At 42.6% G+C, this 23257-nt stretch overlaps 1 protein-coding gene across 1 annotated transcript; it reads right to left on the bottom strand.

Annotated features, from left to right (window-relative positions):
• Nucleotides 1-9469: 9469 nt before the first annotated feature.
• PDCL3 (phosducin like 3) lies at nt 9470-17795 on the bottom strand. The gene is made up of 6 exons (XM_036881415.2): nt 17642-17795; nt 15311-15440; nt 13037-13127; nt 12615-12758; nt 11729-11937; nt 9470-9833 (listed from the first exon to the last, which is right to left on the bottom strand). Exons 1-6 carry the CDS (start codon nt 17645-17647, stop codon nt 9691-9693), a joined length of 723 nt encoding a protein of 240 aa, XP_036737310.1. The 5' UTR covers nt 17648-17795; the 3' UTR covers nt 9470-9690.
• Nucleotides 17796-23257: the final 5462 nt, after the last annotated feature.

Genomic DNA, 23257 nt, shown 5'->3' on the forward strand with positions numbered 1-23257 from the left:
GGAATTTAAGATTCTTCCCAAATTATACTGACGAACTTAACCTTAAGAGTTTCTAGGTCATGTGAGGACCAGTTTATGACCACAAGTATTAGGACCTGGCAAGTAACCTCAAATGAGCAAAGCTATCGAGATGCCAAAGCCCCAGTGCTTCCAAAAGTAGGATGCTGGTGGTGCTGGTTATTCTTATTGCTCCATCAACAATAATAAATATTGGCAAGGGGTTCTAAGCTCTTTACAAATCTTACCTCATATAACTATCACAATAACCATGAGTCAGATCCTTCTTACAGATGCAGAAACCGAGGCCCAGGAGGTTAAGCACACTCTAATGGCACAGGAGAAGTCACCAGCTCTGTTGCAGGTGATGGTAAGGGTGAAGCTGTTTGCTCCGGAAAGGCTGCAAGGAGGTAATTTGGAGTCTTCCCAGGTTTCAGGGTACAGTCATCAGTCTGACATTACGGAGTGTCCTTTGTTAACTCAGAGGTGATCAAGTCTCAAGGATGGATTTGTACCAACCAACATAAATTCAGATTTAATTATAAACCAGAACACCTATCTATTAGTTATAGGTTCCTAAAGTTCTATTGGTACATGGCTCAGTAATTTTTTCACTGTGTTACTAAACTAAAAGGAGTATTGAACAGTCTCTTTTATTGAGTAGTTAAAGCCAAACAACTTAATAAGCACTTATGTCCTAAAAACTTTGACCTGTTTGAAAAAATACATAAGAAAATTGAAAGAAAAATAATGTACTTACTTCATTACTTACGAATGTGTTGTAAAGACCCGTTGGGCTCTGCACACTTTCTCCAACCTTGAAATGTGATCGGACGCTGCCAACATTTCCTGCTCCCTGTGGATTTGGAGCTGTACCTGCTTTTAACCCAGCTTTGGAAAGATAGGGCATCATCAAAAAGAACACAGGGCAAGCTATTGTTGAACATGAATTCCTTGGAGCTCTGTATTTGGTAAGCACACAGAATTGCTGGGTGTCCCTTGAAAACTTAGAATATCCAGCTCCCGTAAACATATTGTGGGGAACTGGGGTCCCCCAGCATAGTCTGGGAAGTGCATTTACACAAAGAAATCTGCCAAGTGTGCTGGACTCCTCGAATTTTCTTCCCAGTTGCGTTGGGAAAGCAAAACAGAGTTAGAAAGCCCTTGTGACCCAGAGTTAGGAAGAGGGATAATTACCTAGAGCTCACAGATCTACCCTGACTTTGACTTAGTCACAGTAAAGCCCATCCCAGTGTCACTTTGACTGTATTACACTACTTTATTCAGCTATCTCAAATCCCAGGATAGAATAGAGTTGCAAGATTTTTTTTCTTCTAACATCTGCTAAAACGCAAAGGAATGATATGTTAATTATTCACCTTTTTACTAACTACAACTTTTTATGAAATTTATACATATGTATCTTGGAGTGTTTATTCTTAATCACCGTCTCAGAGAAAGTTACACAAAAAGGATTGGTTTTTAATTTTAAGTAGGTATACAAGGAACAGTGGCAGCATTTTTCCCAGTAGGAAGTTGGTATTTTCAACATTGTCAGGGTCTACAAAGAGAGTTAATGATCTGCTTTCGAAGTTAAAAGCTAGAATGATCAAGTTAAAATAACTTTATGCACCTTCATCTACTGTGGGATATAACTACCTCATTTCAATTCCCCGTACACTCTCCTCATTTTTAAAATCTGGGGCCCGGGTGCATTCTGCAGGTGCAGTTCGCCGGCGGCACGTGATCAAGCGGTTACTGCCTGCCACCTTATGGTTGGATCAAGGAAGTGCCAGCATCAGAACTAGCCATACAGTGTCAGCGTTGGACTCCACGGGAAGGGCAGTGCAGGAATTCCTTAACCAATTAACCGTGCTTCTAGTTTCCTTTTGTATGCACGAGTGCATAATGAAAAAGAAAAAACCTACGTTTGGATATGTCTGAGCAAGCTCTTCCGAATGGACGCAACAGAACTTCCCTGCAATTCAGACTCACCTTGAGAACCTAAAAGGCACGTGCCTTGTCTGTCTGCCCAGGTCCTTCTCCCAGCCTCCCGGGACATCCACTCAGTGTGCAAGGGCAGCCCAGAAACTCCAGGGAGGTAACACCCTTGGGAGCAGCCTCCAAGCACTGGGTCTCCAGGTGGGAGATAAGTGACTCAGCGCGTGGACTACTCTAGGTACCTTTCTGAGAGGTCCCAAAGGGATGGGGTACCCACTGCCGACAGCACTGGCCTCAGGTGCTCTGAGAGGTCCCAAAGGGATGGGGTACCCACTGCTGACAGCACTGGCCTCAGGTGCTCACCCTTCTACTGGCCTTCCCCCTCCCCTACCCCCCTTTGAGCTCCCCTACCCCCAGATTCTGGGGTGTCCTCTCAGACTCTGCTCTCAAGCCCTTGGCTCAGGGCCTGCACTTGGGCAGACCCGACGGAGACCTGTGCCCTGCCGTTACGACTTCCATTTTGAACACCAATATTTTTTTGACATAACGTTATTTTTTAGGAGTTTTAGATTTACATAAAAATTAAGATCCTACAGGGAGTAACCATTACCCTGCATCCAGTTGCCTCTATTACTCCATCTTACAGTAGTATGATACATACATTACAATCAATGAAGCAATATTGATACATATTATTATAAGTATATACTTTATTCAAAATTCTTTCACTTTTACATACTAATCTTTTTTCTGGCCTAGGATCCTATTCAGGGTACTACATTATATTTAGTGGTCATGTCTCCTTAGGTACCTGTTGGCTCTCACAGTTTCTCAGATTTTCCTTGTTTTTAATGACCCTGACAGCCTTGAGGAGTTCTGCTCAAGCTATTTTGTAGAATGTTCTTCAGTTGGGATTTGTCAAATGTTTGTGAGGAAGTCTAAAGAGGTAAAATCTCATTTTCATTACATTGTATCCAGGGTCCGTATCACTGCTGATGTTGACTGTGAACACCCGGCTGAGAGTGTTGTCGGGGTTCTGCACTGTAAGGTCGCTCTTTTTCCCCCTTTCTGTATTGTACTGTGGAAGTCACTATGTGCCACCCATACTTAGAGAGTGAGATATCTTTAAGTCTGAAATAGCTACATAAATTATTTAAACTTCTGCATGGGAGATGGTTTCTTCTTTCCCACTTGTCTATTCAATCATTTATCAGTATGGGTCATGGATATTTACTTTGTATTTGGGGTTATAATCTAATATTTGTTTTAGCTATCAGATCTTTCAGTTGGCTCCTCATCCTTCTGACATATTCCTATCATTGTGGGTTTTGTTTTTGTTTGTAGCACTTCTTTATTTTCTTCCACTAAGAGATGCTCCAGGCTCATCTTGTGTATTTCTTGCTCCTCTTTTAGAATCAGACATTTCTCTAAATTTAGAGCCGAGGGTCCTTTTTTTGAGAATGGTATTAGAAACCAATTCTGAGTAGAAGGTGTGCTCTTGGCTATAGGGCTGTCATTGCTTTTAGGTCCCCTCAGCTGACAGAGCAACAAAATATGTGTTCACTATTCTGTGTATATACACTACTCAAAATATATAATCAACTACATCTACATTAAGCTAAACATGAATTCATTTTGATCTCTCCAACTCTAATCCATTACCAATGGATCATTCTTGAATCTCCTCTCCTTGCTGTCTGCAACCTCACACTCTACAGTGAGAAACCTGCCCCCCCACCCGCTAACCATTTATGTAGCTACTTAATTCTACTACATATGCATTATAGCAGTATCTGAATTGTTAAGCCATACTGCTGAGATAAACACTTTATCAACTAGAGGACAGTGCTTGTGAACACTTTCTTTTGCTTTTCAGCTTAGACTCTTTTCACTTCCAAGGTCATTTAGGTCGGCACCTTGCCCCCCAATCCCTTCCATTAGGTTGTCTCATACATTTGTAAAACAGTTAGGTTGTTTTGTCAAATCCTGCATTCCATCTGGGGAGCCTCTGACTAAATGATTTTGAAGTTTGCATAATTGTTTATTGTGCTGTAAAGTTCTATGGACAAACGCATGTTTATATCATTCATAATAGGTTCACGGTCCTAAAAATCCCATGTGCTTTACCTATTCAACCTTCCCATCCTCTTCCTATCCCATGGCAACCGTTGATCTTTTTAGCATCTCCATAATTTTGATTTCTCTAAAATGTCATATTATCAGAATAGTATACCTTTTTAGACATGAATATTTCACTTAACAGCCACAGTTTTTGTGGCTTATCACCGAATAACATTCCACTGCATCGAAGTACTAGTTTGTTTATCCATTCATCTATTGATGGACATTTTGGGTGTTTTTGGTGATAATGAATAAGGCTGCTATAAATGTTTGTGTGCAAATTTTTGAGTGGACATGTTTCTGATCAGTTGGTTAAGTATGTAGGAGCATAACTTCTGGCTCAAATGGTATGGCTATTACAATTATTATCTATTTGTATTTATCATGATTGCTGTTTAGATTTATTTCTAACATCTTATTTTGGACTACGGTTCTGCCTTTTTTTTTTTTTTTACTCTTCCTTATGGTCTTCTGTTGAATTAACTGAAGTTCCTCCCCCTACTTCTGTCCTCCTACTTTGAAAATTATACACTTTTTCTTTTACTGTTACCTTGAATAGAATGTTTTTCACATGCATATCTGTCAACCTCTTGAATACTTCTTGCAGGTCTAAGAACATTTGAATTCCAATTAAGCCTCTTTCCACCTGTATGCTACTTTGTCCTGTTTCTTAGTTCTATCTTGCTCTTAATGTCTCAAGTAAGATATCATCTGTATTAAGACAATGTTCATCCATATTTACTCATTTTTTGGTGGGGGTACCATACTTTCTCAAACTTCAGGCTTTTCATAATTGTCCTTCTGCATGAAGTTGATCTAAATTTCTTTTACTTGAGTCTTTTGGTGACGGACTTATTCTGTGTCTGAAATGTCTACTTCACCCTCATTCCAAAACCACAGCTTCACTGGTATTAACAATTCTTGACTAATGGTTTGTGTTGCCGCTTCTTAGCCCACTGACAATACTATGCAGGTCTTTCTGGCTTTTGTGGCTGCTGCTGAGAAGTCAGGAGGTCTTATTGCTGTCGCATTGTAGGTAATATGTCTTTTCTGCCTTTTACAAATTTCTCTTGAGATTCTGCAATTTCACTATATATATACATATATATATATATATATATGGAGGCGTGGATTTATTTTACTGAACTCACTTGGGATTTGTAGAGCTTTTAGAACCTGAGGGTTGGTGTCTTTCATCAATTCTAGAAAATCGGTATTTATCTTTCCAAATACTGCCTATTCACAATTTTCTCCTTCTAGGATGCTGAGACTTGCATGTCAGCCCTTCTCAGTCACTTCACATCTTTTGCCCTAACATTGACATTTCTACCTATTTGTGCCCTTCAGCTACCTACCAGGTAACTATTTGGCTCTACTTCCCAGTTTATTAATTCTCTCATATTAAATGTATTCATCTTATATATTTTTTTATCTGAAAATTCTAAGTCTTTACAAATTTAATTGTACTAACTATACTGTTTTCTGCTAGTTTTTTTTCAGGATGGCTTATTTGAGGCATATTGCAATTTTGTGGGCTGGTGATTGATAACTATGAGGTCATGTTCCTTGGAGTTTATCTGGGGAATGTTTGATGACTAAGTTAAAGTTGTTTTCTTACAGCATGAGTATGCAGGTACGTGGATATGGCCATAACTCAGGGCCATTACCAACTTCGGATCCCTGTAAGAACTTGGCTTTAAACCATGTGAACCACGGGAATCCAGCCTGCAAACCTGCATGAGGGAAGTCTTGTTAGTGACTTAAGGGCAGTTGTGTGCTTCTCCTTTCCAACTAATACCAATCGCCCTTACACTGAAATCAGTCCTTAGGGGGACCCCAGCTGTTTATGGGGGAACTCCTTTGAGAATCCCCAACTCTGGTACTCCCCAGGCTCATCTCCTGCCACCTGTACCCCCAAAAGTCCATTCTCGCAGAAGCTCAGCACCACCCCAATTTGCTAGGTGCCCCTGGAGAAAACAAGTTAAGTGTTTGTTTAACTTTCTGAGTTCAGCTTTCTGTTTGTTCTCGGCCTCTGCAAATGCTATTTTCTTGCCAGCTCAGCCACACAAGTAAGATTAAAATAGTTTTACAAAACATTTTGCGTTATTATCAGGTGGGTTGTTCAGAGTATCTAGTCCTTCACACGTTGGAAATGGAAGTCCTAACATCTGATTTATCAAGTTACTGAAAGGCAATGATGAGAAAGCAGAGGCAGGGAGTATGTTCTTCTGCTCTGTTTCCTCAAGCAGTTCCAAAGTGGGCAATGGAGAGCTACAACGGTCATGGTTTTCTCTGGGGATGGGCAGGTGGCTTTACCAGGAAATGCAGCAGCTGCTGCAGAGAGAGACCAGTATGGAAGCTACATCTTTCCCAAGAACAGAGGCCCAGAAAGGAGTCACAAGCTGGGTTACAGTGACTCTACAATGTCATCAGGAATATTATCTTTACTGCTTTGCCTTTGTGGAGATACCCTATGACCCAAGTAGGCTGTAACCACGTGTACAACCCAGTCAGAAAATAGAAGGGTTTAAGCCCAGAAAGGGCACAGGGCCGTTCATTGTCTGTCCCTTAAGAAGTCTGCCCAAAACTCCCAGCCAACCTCTGCCCATACCCCCCGGCAATCCACAGCGCCAAGGGAGGCTGGGCATTTAACATTTTAGCTGGTCCCACTGCTGCTAGAGTAGACTTGGACAATCCTGGATACTTGGTAGGCAAGTAACAGCCTCAGCCACAGGACCTAAGCACTTTCGCTGCCTGAGGCTCCACACCAAGGGACAGCCTGAAATCAAGATGATTTACTGGAACAAAGCCATAAGGAACATGGGAGACAAAAGCCCAGACGGAGGAGTTAGCCCCGGAGAGCAGACACACCTGCACTTGAGACTGAACGGAAGGAGGAGACAAGGCTACTGCACAGGCAGGCAGGACACCTCATAGCCAGCAAGCAACCAGGTCCCCGTGGGGGTCGCTGATTCGGGGGGGTGGCAATGCAGAGGGTAGAAAGCCTGGACCATCTGTGTGAAAGGGAACGATATCTAGAATGTGTATGGAAAGCCACCTGTCAAAAGGGTTTTATTTATGAGTAACGACTGGTTTCCATAAGCAGGACAAAATCACTTTCACAGGAACATGTTTCTTAAGTAGGAAACACAGTCACAATACATTTTGGCCTTAAAAAGCACTTTGTCAAAATTCAGGCTCATTAATCTATTTTTAACACTTTGAAAAATATTTAAGACAGTAAATCTATTCTATACAGTATAACAATGGCAGATCTGCATCATTAAACATTTGTCCTTAAACAGGTAGACCTGTTACCTTGAAGATTTCAAGAACATTAATGACAGTAACAATCATCCAGTTTACCAATGAAAGGCAGCTGGATGGATGCTCAGAGAAGAGATCAACTTTCAATTCTAATAAATTTCTATAAACCAAAACAAAAACAACAACAAAAAACCCCAAGCCCATAATATAAGAAAACTGAATTTAAAGCTGGAGATAATACATGACACACAGAAATTCACACTGGTGACAGAGGAAAGCAGCCCTCTCACAAAGTACCTCTCATACCCAGCACAACTTTTCGGAAGGACTTCTGACCCACAGGAAGCTGCTCTGCGGCTGGCTGCTTTGGGGGCTGCAACCCTGGCAAGTGGGGGTGTAAATTTAGAGCTGCAAAAAATGCGACCTGCCTCCATCCTCTTACTCCCCTACAGACAAGGGAAATACGGAACAACAGATTGCACTCGATCACATCGCCCAACTCCATTGCATTTCTCCCAATCACTTACCGTCCCAACTTCCCGGAACCAATCACTTGGGGAAGGGCTGCCTAGTCGGTGCTGGACACCTGGAACCTGTCCCTGTGAACACTGGAAGGCAGACTTTAGGTATCCTCAGGCCTGCTTTCCCCGTTTCTGCTGTGAAATTAGATGAACTCAGTGCCTATATGCCAAGTCCTCAAAATGTCACATCACGAACGCTCCAAACGAAACAGAAAGAAATTCATGGTAACTATTACAGGGAAGTCTCCTAGAATTAATTCACCTGTAGAAATCTGCAGGTTAGGATCTAAACCCCAATACTAATTTTAGAATGGAGATGCTTCTCTTTTTAAACCAAGTTCAGTCAGCATGCCTCAACAACTGCCTGTGGCTGGGATGCCCTGTGTCCAGACAGGGCTCATCAGCCAAGTTCAGGGGCACCTGGGCTTTTGTTGAGCTCAAACTAAGCGCCTTAGTCTGGTACGAGGCAAGATTATGAGGTGGTTTTCACACTGACGCACATCAAAGTGGCATAGTGAATATTTACAATTACACTGAATGGGCTCCACAGTGGAATAAAGTGTGCTCTTCTCCACTGCTGTGCACACCACCTCTCTTCTCCTGGTGAGCTGTGGGCACTGCAGCTCTTAGTAAATGCAGCGCTCAAGCTTTTCACCTTTGTTCTTCCCACACCATTTCATTGTAATATCAGCTCACGACAGGAAATCTAAGAAGGCAGCTCTCCCACAAAACCCATGGGAGCAGCATATGAATGACAGCAGTGACCAAGCCTGTTATCAACCCTGCAGGTTCAGATTTCATGAAAAATCCTGCAAGGAGAATGTTATGGAGAGTGTTTTTCAGCAGCGCTGGCTCTTGAGTGCAGAAAACCATTCACTAGCAGACACTTCTGATAGATACAATGGGCCACAGCTGTTTGTCATTCTTTGAAGTACAGCAAAAATAAATTTTATAATATAACGTGAAGAAACTCTGTGCCCTCTGATTTATATTTCTAAGATTCAAAGCAGCAGTACATACTACATTGTTCAACACAAACAGTAGGGAATATTTCTGCTAATTCTTCTGTCAATGTCAGTTTGACATGAAGTGATGAATACTAATAGGATTCTAGTTTAGAAAACACCTTGCTGTCTTTTACTGATTGAGACACAGTTTATCTATTTATGTTTGCTTATATCAGTTTATTTCCAAAAAAGAATTTAAGGTGGCCTTTGACAGTAATAGAGGGTAGCTGACATCTCAGCAGTCTAAAGCAAAAAATTATTTTTACTAGGAAAAAACATTTAACCCAAAACAGCAGCAAACTGGAATCTTTCAGTAACTGGTTTGACATGACACTATTTGTTTCATAAAAATTGCCTATTCCTTTTAAATATAATACTGAGATTTTTCCCTACCAATCATTCCTTTATTTAATAATCCTGTTGCTGCTTTATAAAACAAAAATAAACAAAATGTAATTGCAAAGCTTAGTTTGCAATTTTTCCACTGTATAATTTACTCACATTATTTTTTTAAAACTCCATATTCCTTTCTATATTACATGTGAACTAACCGTGAATAGTTTTACAGCTTATTTAAAATATAAGTGAGGAACGTAGACATTTGCCACACCAAAAGCTGGTTATTACTTTTACTTTTTTAAGGCAATGGTAATTTAAAAAGAGAGTCCCAAGAAACTTAATAGGATTCCCAGCAGTGATAATCTCTGATATTTATGAGATTTGAAACATAATCATAAAAGGCTAAAAACTGAAACATACATTCCAACGTTTTCTTTTCAAAAAATCCAGACAAGATGTCACATCAAGAAAGCTCAGCACATTCCCGGACGGTGGCCTCAGTGGTCCTCAGACCCGCTGCCCCTCCTCCCAGGGCCGGAGCCCCGCACGGAGGACAGCAGTGCGTCTGCAATTGGCTTCTTTGGGTTCTCCTCCAGGTCTGTCTTGATGGCTCCAGACTCAGACAATTTCCACTCCAATTCTACACGACAAAGAAAGAGCAAGTCACCTAAGACACAGTCTGCATGGAGCCCTCACCCTCACTTCCAGTAAGCCCTAGCTTACTCCTAAGTAGGAACTACAATCATCAACATTTGAGGCCAATTTGATTTTAGTGGCATAATTAAAAGGTGCCTAGAAGGAAAAAAAACAGAATTTTAGGTAGGAAAACAAAAATACTTTCACGTTGTCAGAAGACGAGATCCCGAGAGATTACACACATTTGAACCTATATGGTAATTAAAATAAAAAATAAAGACTGACCTGTGTTCTAATAACTAGTTTCTCAGATTATACAATTTCCCAGGAAAGAAATCAGCATGAAACATTTAAAGAAAATACTTTTCATAGTCCTGCTGGCAATCCAATCACTAAATCTAATTTTAGTTAGCAATAGGAAATTCTTAAGCCTCATGTCCGATATCTATTAGAACCAGGATAGATATAGGGTCACATCCTGGAAATATTTATTCCAAGCTTAAAAAAAAAAGTACCAGAAAATAAAAGAATCAGAACCAGTTCCTATAGGAGGTCACTCACTCTCCTATAATCAGTGAAACTCTACATGGGTGTGACGCCTTCTGAAGCAAAATCATGTGATATATTTTCCACTCTGACCCAGGCAGAGAAAGGGACTATATGAGAGATTCTACAAGAAAAAACCCGGTTTAAAAGTGGCGCTCTGCTCATTAGGTACTTCCACTAAAATCTGACAACCATTTTAACTAAGCCCTATAACTTAAGAGTGCTCCGTAGAGATGACTGACACTAGTATTGTCAGCTCTCGGTACCTCAACTGAATGTTAGGAAAATCCAACAAATTTCTTTTAAAAAAATCTTAAGATTTCTGATTCTTGACTCAAGAATACATTTAGATCCACACATACAAAATGTGTAAGTGCATGTATTTAATGTTATTGTTCATTTACATGCAGTAATCATTATTTTATAAGCTCACTAATCCTCAAATAGGACTTTTTCTAGAAATAAAGACTTATAACTACTATTATACACACATCTCTCCCTTCATGGTATGTTCAAAAAGAGCAGCATAAGATGCAAACATAGATTGAGGTTGAAGTGTTATATGCCTTTGAACATTGGCATAATGCATAATTGACATAATGTGGGTATGCATATGCTTACACTTTTCCCAGGTTAATATCTTAAAAGTTATAGGAAGTAGTATATAAAGTCATATCTTAATATATTTTTTAAAGACTACTAAAGCATATTTGGATACATTATTTCAATAGGGAGACAAAAAATTTGACTCAGCAGGAAGCTCTCAGGCCTTAGATTCCCTTCCATGTTATGTGTACATCCGTAATTTGTAACCTTCATGTGTAACAGGTGGAAAGGAATAAAAAGACACATCCTTCAGGACTTAAAAGGCAGAATTAAATAAACTTAATTTAATTTAAAAGTAAGATATTCAATTGAGAAAGTATTTCTATAGAGATTTATATATACATACATTTATACATATGCAGATATACATCTAGTATGTTCATATGAATGAAACAAAAAATGATGTGATCTTGAGCTACAATTTAAAACATATTCAACTATATGGACAAATAAAACATACTAGACATTAATATTAAATATATATATTTTAAAGTCCATTGTGTCCTCTTTTAACTGAGAACTATTAGAACCCAGTTATAACTGCCACCAATGAATCATCTACAACTTCAGAGATTTTAAAGGTGCTTCTTCCCTTTAAAGGATCTCTCACAGGGCAAAGGTGACTGACAAATCATGTCTAGGAAACAGGCACTATCTTCAACAGAAAGATCCCCTTGCCATCCCTAATATGCACTGGTCATCTCTAATACACACTGGTGCCCTGGACTGTCTCAAAGAGGCTCTTACCATCTCTTGTCAGGTTCATGCCACCAAATACCAGGGGCCCAATAAATTGAGCCTTGATATCACCTTCAAGGTAAATGAATACTGTTGGCAGATTCCTATCAGGAAAATTGGGTATGCAGGTTGTTGAAATTGCTTTGATAAATTTGACGTCAGGAAACTTCCTGGCAAGTCCACTGAAGTGCTGATTTATCAGGGCACAGAGGGGAATCCTATAAAATGAAAATAGCAAAAAACGGTGGGAGAGGAATCCTATGAAACAGAAGTAGAAGCAATGTGATTCTGCATTTATACAGAATGAAGCTCAATGACCCTCTACCCCATGTAAATCCTCACAGCAGCTTCACAAACAATCCCGCTACTCCAGCCAAGCAAATTAACCTTTTTTAAAAAACTCTCTTAATATATTCAGGGAAAGTGAAGAAAGAACTCAAAAACTGAAGTCCAATTTATTTGATCCAACACTAAGTCAGGAAAACATCTTTAATGTAAAAGAAAATTATATGCTCTTTTATATGAGAAAACATTCAAGATTTAGAATTGTGAAACAGGTCAGACAACATTTAAAAGGTCACCCTCACCACTTCTGAATGATTTGTTACGTGGAATTTTGATGTCAGAGTTTCTCTAGAGGGATGAATAAGGAATTCCTTTTCAACAAAAGCAAAGGCTTCATTGCTACAGGGCAACCAAGGAGCTCATATGAGTCACAAATATTAATTTCAAAGTCTTAAGACAAAAATTAGGCATTACCGTTTGGGTAAATCAGCCACAAAAACATAAAATACTAGTTTAAAAAAAACCCAAAAAACTCCAATATGGACTAAGCCAGAGAGGTTCAAGACATAAATTCAAATTAACATTTAAAGAGTGCATTAGATCAGCTCACCCTTGTTTGTAAAGGTGCAAGATTACCCACAAGCCCTCACCGGCTTTGGTAACTTCTTGAACATAATCCTTTCCTGAGATCTCCAAAACTTCTCCAAATTTATTCTTGAGTTTCGTTGCCTTCCACTCGGCCAGTCTCTGCTGCCTGCAAGACAGGAGGAGGAGGGAGACATCTGACTCAGCCGGGGCACGCACATGCCTCTCTGGGCGCACACCCCTTTCAGACAGCAACCTCTGCAAAGTTCCAGGTTTATTTATTTGCCACACTGACAAAAGTTCAAGACCAGTTCATTGAACTCTACAGTACTATTATTTACTTACAGCCCTTTACAAATGTTATCTCAGTTAGAAAATTAATTTCTCAATGGAAACACATTTCAGTGCCACACAAAAAATGAAACAGTCCCTCTGGGTGGCACTAACCTGTACATTTCAATGGCACGTTCGTCTTCCTCATTAAATTCATCTTCATTTTCCTCCAGTTCTTCCAAGGTCATAGACTCGTACGTTTTCACTGAATGTGGGTAAGTCAGCAAAAACCAAAAAATGTACAAGATGAACAAACATGCATTTGGATTTTTTCCCTTCACTCTTCTCCTAAAGATGTACGTGCAGCACCTGAAGACCGCAGCCCACCAAAACCAAAATAAAAAGCACTTAAGGTACTACAGTACACCCTTAAGTTAAGAAGCTGAGGTGTTTTCACAAGACAGAACTATGCCGTTTTCTGCAGGCTTGACTCTCTTAACCTCCACACAGTATCAAGGGTACAAGAAATTTCTCAAGCTTATAAAACAAGAGAGCTGCATCTGCCTAAACTCACCCAGGGCTGATTTTCAAGCACATGAGCTTGTGGACCTGTCCATTGACAGGGCTCGAATCTCCAAGGAGATGGGCGGATAGCAGTGGGTGTCCCAAGCTGAACTCACCCTTCCTAAGCTAAAGGCATTACCCAGCAACTTCTAGGTCTTTTCTTGTGAGAGGGAGACAGCTCTATCTTTTCTTTTCTCCAGCCGCTATAGCATCTGTATTTTGTTTTTATTGCCAAAAGCACTCTTGCTTCTTGACATCAAAACAGGCTTTTGACCCCTAACCCCACCCCATCACTGCACCAAGCTGCTCTCATCAAGGTCAATGATGGCCTCCATTTCTTGAGTGGGGAGCAGCCTTTGATTCAACCCATCACTGCCTCCTTTGAAAGACTGTCCGCTCGCTTTCAGGATGCCTTCTCACCTCCTACCTCTATCACTGCCCATCTTTTGGACCCTTTGCTGATCTGACTCCTTTTCTTCTTTATACCTACTCCCTTGGTGACTGCATCTCATGGCATTATGTTCTACCAATAGGCTGACAACTCCCAAATTGGAGAAAAACATACCCACTGCCCATGTACCATCTCTATTTGTTTAATTCGAATCTCAAAGTTCCTATGTCGCAGAGTTACAATCTCCCCTCCAACCTGCTCCTCTCTGAGCCTCCCTCACCTCAGCCGAGGGAACCCCACCCTTCAGGCTGTCAAGCCCAAAGACTTGAAACCACGCTTGACTGACTTCCTCTCATATCGCTTAAAGGATCCATCAGCAAATCCTGTTGGCCCTACTCTCAAAATACAGCTAGACCTGACCACTTCTCACCATTTCCTCCACCACCATGCTGGTCCAAGCCGATGGATCCCATGCTCAAATAACTGCACTAGTTTCCACACTCCTCTCCCTACTTCCTGCCGTGCCCCCCACAGCCCTTGCTCAGCAAGGCAGCACAGGATGGTGCTGTCAACATGGAGGACATGACACTCTTCTGTTCAAACCTCCAAGGCCTCCTGCCCCATTAAGCGTAAAGCCAAGTTCTTACTAGCTAAGCTACAAGGTCCTAAGTGGTCTGACTCCTAGTTGCCTCTCAACTTACTATGACTCTCTCTGGGTCCTACTGGCTTCCTTGAAGATTCTCTAACATGCTTTCACTTGCTGAAGTAGCTCAACTTACCACCTCAGGTCTACTCAAATGTCATTCCCACGGGGCCTTCTCTAGAATTATACTCATCTCCACCAACCCTTTCCCTGCCATATTCTCCACATTTTACTTAAACATTGTCTGTCTGTCTCTCCCACAAGAATGTACATTCCTGAAGGACAGGGATGTTGTCTGGCCTGTGTACAGCTAAAGCCCCACTGCCTAGAACATCACTTGGCACATAGTGATCATTCAACAAACATTTCCTGGATAAATGTAATACATCCTTCTGTAAATTAGCTCTAACATGTTGACAGGACATAGAAGTAGTTAGCCTCTGTGATCAATGGTTCTCAAACTTGTGTGTGAATGAGAAATCCTTTGAGGTACTTTCTTAAAATGCCCTGGGCCCCACCCCCAGGGACTCAGGTTCAGGTGATACAGCTACCTTTGAGAAAATGTCTCTCAGACCCCATAGTTTCTTCAGGATTATCATGTGCTCCTCTGACACAGACAAGGAAGTGTGGAAACACAAGGGGTCTGTGACATCCCCCTAATTCTCTGGCACAGGAAGTTGAAGGCTAGAGACATCCAGGACTCACTGGAGGTCACAGCAACAGTGCCCATCCAGCCCTCCAATCCCTGACTCCCAACTCCTGCTCAGAGGGTCCTACCGAAGCCATCAGAGGCTTAGAAAGCTGTTTCCTACCCAGATTGACACAGAATAAAAAGTGCAAGTAAGCTCACCAACTGACTGTTCAAGGACACGCTGCTCCTCCTCTTCTGCCTCCTTTTCCAAGTCTTTCAAACTGTCCTTTGAGGGCAAGATGCCCTTTTTGCGTAAGATGTCATTCCACTCGGTGTCTGCATTGGGGTCCTAGAGGAGGACCAACGACAGGATGAGTGCCAAGTCCACTACAGAGGGTGTGAGGCTGGGCAAGGGTCAGGTGGGAAACGTGGTACAAACAGGAATTCAATCCAAATTATTCTGTGGTCTGTTTCTGAGAGAATGTCAGAAGATCCACAGCCCGTTCCATTCTTCCTGTCCTCCAGCCCATGCCCCACCAAGGAGCTAGTCTTGGGTAAAAACCAGGAAATCATGTGAAGATTGGCATTAACACTGGTACCAAGGCTCTGACCTGGCTTCTGTTCAATATTTTTATTCATGACTTGGACGATCCATTCAACAGATATTTATTAAGTACCTAGTATATGTTAATCATTGCACTAGATGGTAGAGAAGCAAGGTAAATGCTGGTCAGCTATTTTAGAGATGAGAGGAACAGACAGGCAATGAACAATTAAATAAATGAAGATACACATTACAATTGTGACCTGGGCACTGATCAACAGGATGCTGACCTTGAGAGTTACAGGATGGGAAGGGGCATTATCTCAGAAGAGGTGACATTTATCCATCACTGCAGGGTAAGAAGAAACCAGACACTAGAAGTGAGAACTTAGGAAATTAATTTCCAGGCAGAGGGACCAGCATATACAAAGGGAAAGAGCAGAGATATTGAGCACCTCAAAGTGTTCAGTGGCTACAGGAGAATCAGAGAGGGAGGAGAGTCTAATACTGGGCTGACTAATTCTCTAATGGCCAAACCTGAGAGGAAGAACTGAGACCCCACGGAATAGGGGTCACGATGGCTAACACGTACCAAGTAATAGGTGCTGGGCATGCTTCTAAGCCCTTACCTTTATCTACCTGACAGGGATCCTCACAGGCCTGGAAGAGAACTGGCATTAGGAAGACCCAGGCCTGCCAGACAAGGCAAATTTACCAGGACCAAAGGTCAGAAAGATAAATGCCGAAGTGTTCTCTTAGCTCCAGAACCCAGCTGCCCAAACACTGGTTTTGCATGGTTCGGCAGGACCACTGCGATGGACCTGGGTTGGACTATGAAAACAAGGAGTGCTGTGGAAAGGGCATTGGGGTAACCAGGCTCCACCCCCAACTCCAATCATGGTGTTGGTGAGAAACATCAGAAGAAAAATGAATAGCAGACTTTCACCAGGACGGTCAGGGAAGACCTCTGGAGATGTGACTTTTTTAAACAGGGAACTGAAGGACAGACAAGGCAAAGTAGGCCGGGACAGCCTTGGAGATTCCTCTTCACCATGTAAGAGTATCCGGCTTGTGGCAGACACAGTGTGTGTAAATGTTCATCCTCCCCAAACCCCCCATGCCTCCTGACCCAACCAAACCCAGAGTGTGAGTCAGAGACGATTTAATCAGAATTCCTGACTACAGCAAGATCTGGGAGGCAGCAGAGTGATCTTCAGAGTAAGGTCCTTGGCCAGTGACACAATTTACATGTCACAGGATTTTGCTCTTAAAGCAGCCATTTCCATGGTGTCTTCATTCATTTAGTGAATGAATAGTGAAAGGCTATTCTTTGGGTTTTAGTCAAATTCCATCAACAAATTCCAGGTGAAAGGACAAAACTAGGGGATTTGGTTTTACCCACTTTAAGGCAGAAAGTAACTGAGCAGAGGGATCCTCGGGCTGAGCTCCGGAGGCAAGGCTGTCCGAAAGGTGGCTCTCCTCAATCCGAACACCTGGGTTAGGGGGAACAGGCAGCCCCTCACGCAGCTCTACGTGGAATCAGGGACCCGGGTTCCTCCACCGTTCTACGTTTTGTGATCCCCAGGCGGACTCTTCAAATTTCTGTGAGCCTCAGCTTCCATTGCCATACAACAGGTTCACAGCACACCTGCTTAGGAGCTCACTAAGAGGTAATACATAGGAAGTAACTCCGTCAGATGGGATCGGACGAGTACTTCACAGACCCCACCGGAGCCAGCCTCAAGAAGCAGAGCTCCAAAGGGCAGCGATTTGTCGGATGGTGGGGCACACAGGGGTGAAAAAGCCTAGCCCAGGGGTCCCGGCGGGACCACGCCTGCCCTCCCGCACTGCGCCTGCGCCTTGCTTGGATTCGCGTGGCCTCCCCAGTGCATGTAGCGCCCGGAGCTTCTCACAAGCCCGATCGGGACAAGCCGGGCCCGACGCGCACCCAGTGGGGCAAACAAGCGACCACAGCCTCCAGACCTCGCGTCGCCCGGCTTGCTCACCTGCATTTCGTCTCAAATCACTCACGCCAGACCAGCCGCGGAGCCACCGCCCCTAAACTCTCTTCCGCGCAGGCGCGCAGCCGCCGCCCCGCCTCTTCTCCCAGCCTGGCCTTCGCCCCGCCCCCCAGGAGTCAGCGGCGCGGACCCGGGAAGAAAGCCTCTGAGTCTGCGCCCGCTCCTCAGAAAACTGGCGCAGAAGCAGTGCGCATGCGCAACACCCTACACCGGCCCCTCTGCCCCTGCCGCGAAACCCACGTGACAGCGATCACTGTGGGCGTCACTTTATTAGGGCAGGTGTTTGGCTTTGGAACGGTGGCTGGGTGGACGAGGTCTCCAGTCCCCGTGCACATTCTCCATCAGCAGATCCAATCGTGTAAAAACAGGCCTTGGCCCAGGAAGTCGGAAATGGAAATGCGTTTCAGTGATCCGATGTTTACAGTTAAAAATAATGCAAGGTCACAGAATGATGAGTGAGTTCATCCTCATCTCAGCGACGGATAAGGCAAGTCATTCATAAGACACATTTTTTTTTGAGAGTTTACTGTGTACCAGGCACTATTTCACTGGTTGAACCTCAGGCTATACACATTTGCAAAAGTGCTTAGTCCTGTGGGGCACACAGGAGGCACTGAGTAAAACTCAGCAAAGTCTTAACTAAAACTGCTGGATGCCAGGCTTCTGGCAATGCAGCTTTCCGAATTTGAGTTAAACAAAGTCCTTTCCTGGACACCTGGGTTAATTTGCCACCTCCTGGCCATGAAGCAGACACAGGTAATACAGGCCTGCACATTTGTGGGGTAGGCGTAGGACCCCCAGCTTTGGCTGCGGTTTAGAACCACCTGAGAGTTTTCAAAAACGACAGCTCTCTCGGGGCTCCGTCTCTGGTCAAATTAAATCCCTGGAGACGCGGTCTGGGATTGATGTATTCTTAAAAGATCCTCAGGTTTGGTAATATGCACCCCCACTGATAGAGAGTGAGTTAAATGATTCCATGAGAGCAAGGAGCTTTGATGTAATTAATGATTGATAAGTAGCCTTAAGGTTTACCTAACTCCTTACCACAGAATTATAGGCCTCTGAAAACAGTTTATTCATTTATCTGGCAGCAAACTGTGAATGAACTTTCCCTGGCCTCACCTCCGAAATCAGGACACGAATTAATCTGGGGTGGGTTGTATGGTAAGCTTTGGGTCCACCACAGCAGTAGAGTGAGTGCTGTTAAATCCCGCCCCTCATTCCCAGCCTATTTCCGGAGGCCAAGACTCACCTCTACATGATCGTTTCTCCCGGAGGAGACTGACAAATCAGGGCTCAATCTCAATACTGCCTTCTCTTCTGGGGAAAAGGTGCCTCTCCCGCTTTTGTCAGACTTTCCTCCTGTCCTCCAGTCCACAGTCCCTCTCACCTCCCCAGAGACCTGTGTCCGTCATTCCATCATCCTTGGCTCTGGTGAAAATAATTAGGGCTCAAGAGGAAAAATTAGAGCCATAAGACTTGGAAAAGAAAAGAATTGGAAAATTTTTTCCTATTTGTGGATGTTATGGTATGATAAGCATACTTGAAAAACTGGAAGAATCAAGTCTTAAGTTCATACTAACAACAGAATTCGCTATTGGAGCAGAATATAAAATTAACATACAAAAGAAAGCCTTATTCTGTATTTACAATAATAAACTAGAAGATATAATGGATCCTAGTTACATTAACAGCAGGAAAAAAAAAACACTTAGGAATAAACTCAAAAAGTGCACAAAAACCTGCACAAGGAAAACTAGAACATATTGAACAAATGGAAAGAAATCCTTCACTTTGGCGGAAAATGATTCAACATTACAGAGGTGTCAGTTTTCTCCAAGTGCATGTGTAAAATTGAACTCTATCTTAATTTAAAAACTCAACAAATCATTTTCTGAAGCTAGACAGGTTTGGTTCTAAAGTTTTTATGATAAACCAGAATGGCAGATGAGGGAACAGTTAGCCCTATCATGTATTAAAACCATGTGGGATTTATACAGAGGTAGACAAGTAGAGGAATGGAGCAGCAAGTTCAGAACAAGTCTAGAAATAGAGCCAAGTATATATAAACAGTAGTGTATGATTGCGATAGCATCTCAGTCTGCTGGAGGAAAGGGATAGACTTCTAAATAATGGTGTTGGGACAATTGGAGAGCCATTTGAAAACAAATAAAATTGGTTATGTACTTCACAGCATATATCAGATTAAAAATTAAAAAACTAAAAGTTCTAGAAGAAAAACATGGATAGCCTAAAAATGGAAAAAGCCTTTGATGACTAGTACTAAAAATGGAGAAAATCAAATGAAAAACAACAGATTTGACAACCTAAAATATTCTTTTGCTTGAGAATAATGAACACAAGCATGCCACCTTTGATGTGAACTGAAAGTTTAAATAATATGTGTGTGTGTGTTCAGATTTGCTTAATTTTTCAAGATGAATCAGAATAAATCAGTAATTAATGAACTGGTAACTATGGCAGTAGGGTGGAGTTGAGGATGCGGTGGTAGCAACAGTAAACTGGGACTGAGAATCCTCTGGTAAAATTTTATTTGGGGGGCAGATATGTTTTGTGGGCTTTCTTTAAGAGTACATCACTTATATGTAGAATCTAAAAACAAAACAAACAAATAACCACACATCTCATCCTTTTTTCTAGGAGTTTATCAGAGGCAGAGGGTAGTTGGTAGGGGAAATGGAGGAAGGTGGTCAAAAGGTACAGACTTGCAGTTATAAGGATGTACTAGGGATATACAGGCATACATTGTTTTATTTCATTTCACGGATACTATGTTTTTTACAAATTGAAGGTTTGTGCCAACCCTGTGCTGAGCAAGCCTACCAGCACCATTTTTCCAACAGCATTTGCTCACTTTGTGTCCCTGTGTCACATTTTGATAATTCTTGCAACAAGTCAAGCTTTTTCACAATTCTTGCATTTATGGTGATCAGTGATTAGAAGCTGCTGAAAACTCAGATGATGATTAGCATTTTTAGCAATATTTTTTAATTAAGATACATATGTACATTGGTTTTTTAGACAGAATAGACTACTGTGTAGACTGTTACTGTATGTTTACTATAGTTGCAAACATAACTTTTATACATACTGGAAAGCCCATCTGGAACGAAACCCGCAGTATCTCTAAGGTTGCCTGTGATGTACAGTGAGACAGTATCACTGCTGTAGGATGTAGGGGAGTCGTCAAGGTCAAGAGTAAATCCTAAGTGTTCTCATCACAAGGAGAATTTTTTTTTTCCTTTCTTCTTTTCTTTTTATATATCTGTATGTGAGAGGGTGGATGTCAGCTGTACCTATTGTGGCAATCATTTCACAATATATGTAAACCAAACCATCATGCAGTATGCCTTAAATGCATACAGTAATACATGTCAGTTATTTTTTAATAAAACTTTCCAGTGGCTTGGAGAAGCCTGAACAAATGTGCAGCTCAGAATATTTTTTTGTCCCTTTGAATTTTTGTTTTATAGAGGAAGAACCGCTACCCTGCATGTTGTGCTTATCATCCCTTGTTTCTCTCTCCCATTGCAAGTATGTTGCTTGAAGTATTGTATAAATTAAACTGTATCATATGTATCCTTTTGATTTTTAAACAACATTGTATGAGATTTATCACTGCTAATATGTGGAGTGACTATTCATTTTCACAGTTGCGTAATATCCCAGTGTATGCTTGTACCACAGTTTACCAGTTTTCCTATTGATAGGCATTTGGTCTGTGTTTGCTATTACAAATTATTGTGATACCCACAATTTCAGTATTGTCCCCTGGAATATGTGTGTATAAGTAAGGTGTATACCTAGGAATGGAATTACTAAGTCAGACAATAGACTTTCCTACTCTGCTTACCAGCCAAAGCTTCTGTAGCCCTCCTATCCTCCCTAAGGGGAAATGGGTCATATCCTTGCAGGGTCTATGGGCTGGACCAAATGTCTACATTCAAGGACCTTCAGTGAGTGGGGGCAGGGAAAAGAGGGGAGAAAGATATGTCTTAATTTGCTTGGGCTGACATCACAAAAGACCATAGACTAGGTGGTTCATACAGACATTTATTTTCTCACATTTCTTGAGGCTGGAATGTCCAAGATCAAGGTGCTGGATGATTCAGTTTGTAGTGAAGGCCCTCTCCTAGCTTGCACTCGGCCCACCACCTTTTCGTTATGTCCTCACATGGCATAGAGTGCAAGCTCTCTGGCATTTCTGTATATAAGGACACTAATCCTACTGGAGCATGGCTCAGCCCTTCTGACCTCATTTAACCTTAACTGCTTCCTTAAAGGCCTTATCCCCACATTGCTTCCTTGAAGGCCATATCTCCCTAAAATAGTCACACTGGGAGATGGGGCTTCAGCATAGGAATTTTGGGGGACATAGTCCAGTCGATAGGAAGTTGGTACTTCCCAGCCCACAGACCATGACTTCAGCCATAGCCCTGGGGAACCAAAAGTGACAGCAATTGAGGTCAAATGGGGCATTCCTGCTGGCTCTGGTGGGCTCTGGTGTGACGTGGGGCTCCATTTGACTGGAGACTTGGGCTCAGGCTTCAGCCCTGCTGACCTGAGAGAGCCCAGGTATGTGAGCTCACTACAAGGCTGTGGATCACGGGCTTCCAAGCAGGAGATAGCTGTAAATTCTGAAGTCATACAGTATTCTTTCTTTATTTAAATGTCAGTAAAGAAAGTTAGAGTTTGCTCCCTGGGGATACCTGTTCATCGGGCATCAGAGTTTGCTGTCTCCTGGGTCTCAAATGGTCTGCTTTCTGTGACTTCCAGCCCTTCCCCTGCCTCCAGGATGGCCTCCAGGATGCTGTTCACTCCATAGGCTCAGCACAAAGCCACCCCTCAGCCATGAGCTTTGTCACAGGACTGGCAGTGAAGTCCCTCGTTGTAAAACTAGCCGTGTGTGGGTGCACCTGTGTGCAATGCCCCCACCTCCTTCGTTGTGGGGCCATGGCTGCTGCTCTTGTGAGGGGCGCTGGGCCTGCTGTCTCTGGGCTGTTCTCCCCTGAACAGGTGTTCCTGCATTGTCCCATGGAGGCCCTGAAGATGTGCACTGTGTGGCAGCTCTTGGTTGTGTGATAAAATAAGATTCACTGCTCATGGCTACCCTTTCTTCCAGGACAGCTCCTCCTCTGGTGTTTGATTCCTCCCTGGAGGCTGACCCCTTAGAGTGACCACTCGTTGTCTCCTTGGCAACCTCTGCCTCACCCCCAGCCGCATTTATGCTCTGTGGCCCTCTGGCCTGGCCTGTCACACACCCTTCTGTGCTTGCTCCCCAGCAGCCCCCTCAGGAGCCGGGCCACCATCCACCACTCCTCTCATGCAGAGCTTCAGGGTCGTGTCTGCCAGCTTTCACCTCTGTCCCCTTAGACAAGCAGTGACTGGTGACAGGAATTCTTCATGTTCACACACACTCACTCACTGCAGAGACGGGATGCTTTTTGGTCTGTCTGCACGTTCTATCACTTGTTTATTGTTTCCCTTGTCCCTTCTAGGGTAGGTGTTTATGGCCCTTCAATAAATGATGAATGGGCTTAATAAAACCAGAGAGACAAATTACAAAGTTCTATCCAATGT

The sequence above is a fragment of the Manis pentadactyla genome, chromosome 2, assembly GCF_030020395.1.
Source record: "Manis pentadactyla isolate mManPen7 chromosome 2, mManPen7.hap1, whole genome shotgun sequence".
NCBI classification, from domain to species: domain Eukaryota; kingdom Metazoa; phylum Chordata; class Mammalia; order Pholidota; family Manidae; genus Manis; species Manis pentadactyla.

Coding starts and splice junctions, on each gene's coding strand:
- PDCL3 (XM_036881415.2), bottom strand. Junction 12,759..13,036: donor CGTGCCATTGAAATGTACAG/GTTAGTGCCACC, acceptor CCTGTCTTGCAG/GCAGCAGAGACTGGCCGAGT. Junction 11,938..12,614: donor TTGCACCTTTACAAACAAGG/GTGAGCTGATCT, acceptor TTCATTTTATAG/GATTCCCCTCTGTGCCCTGA.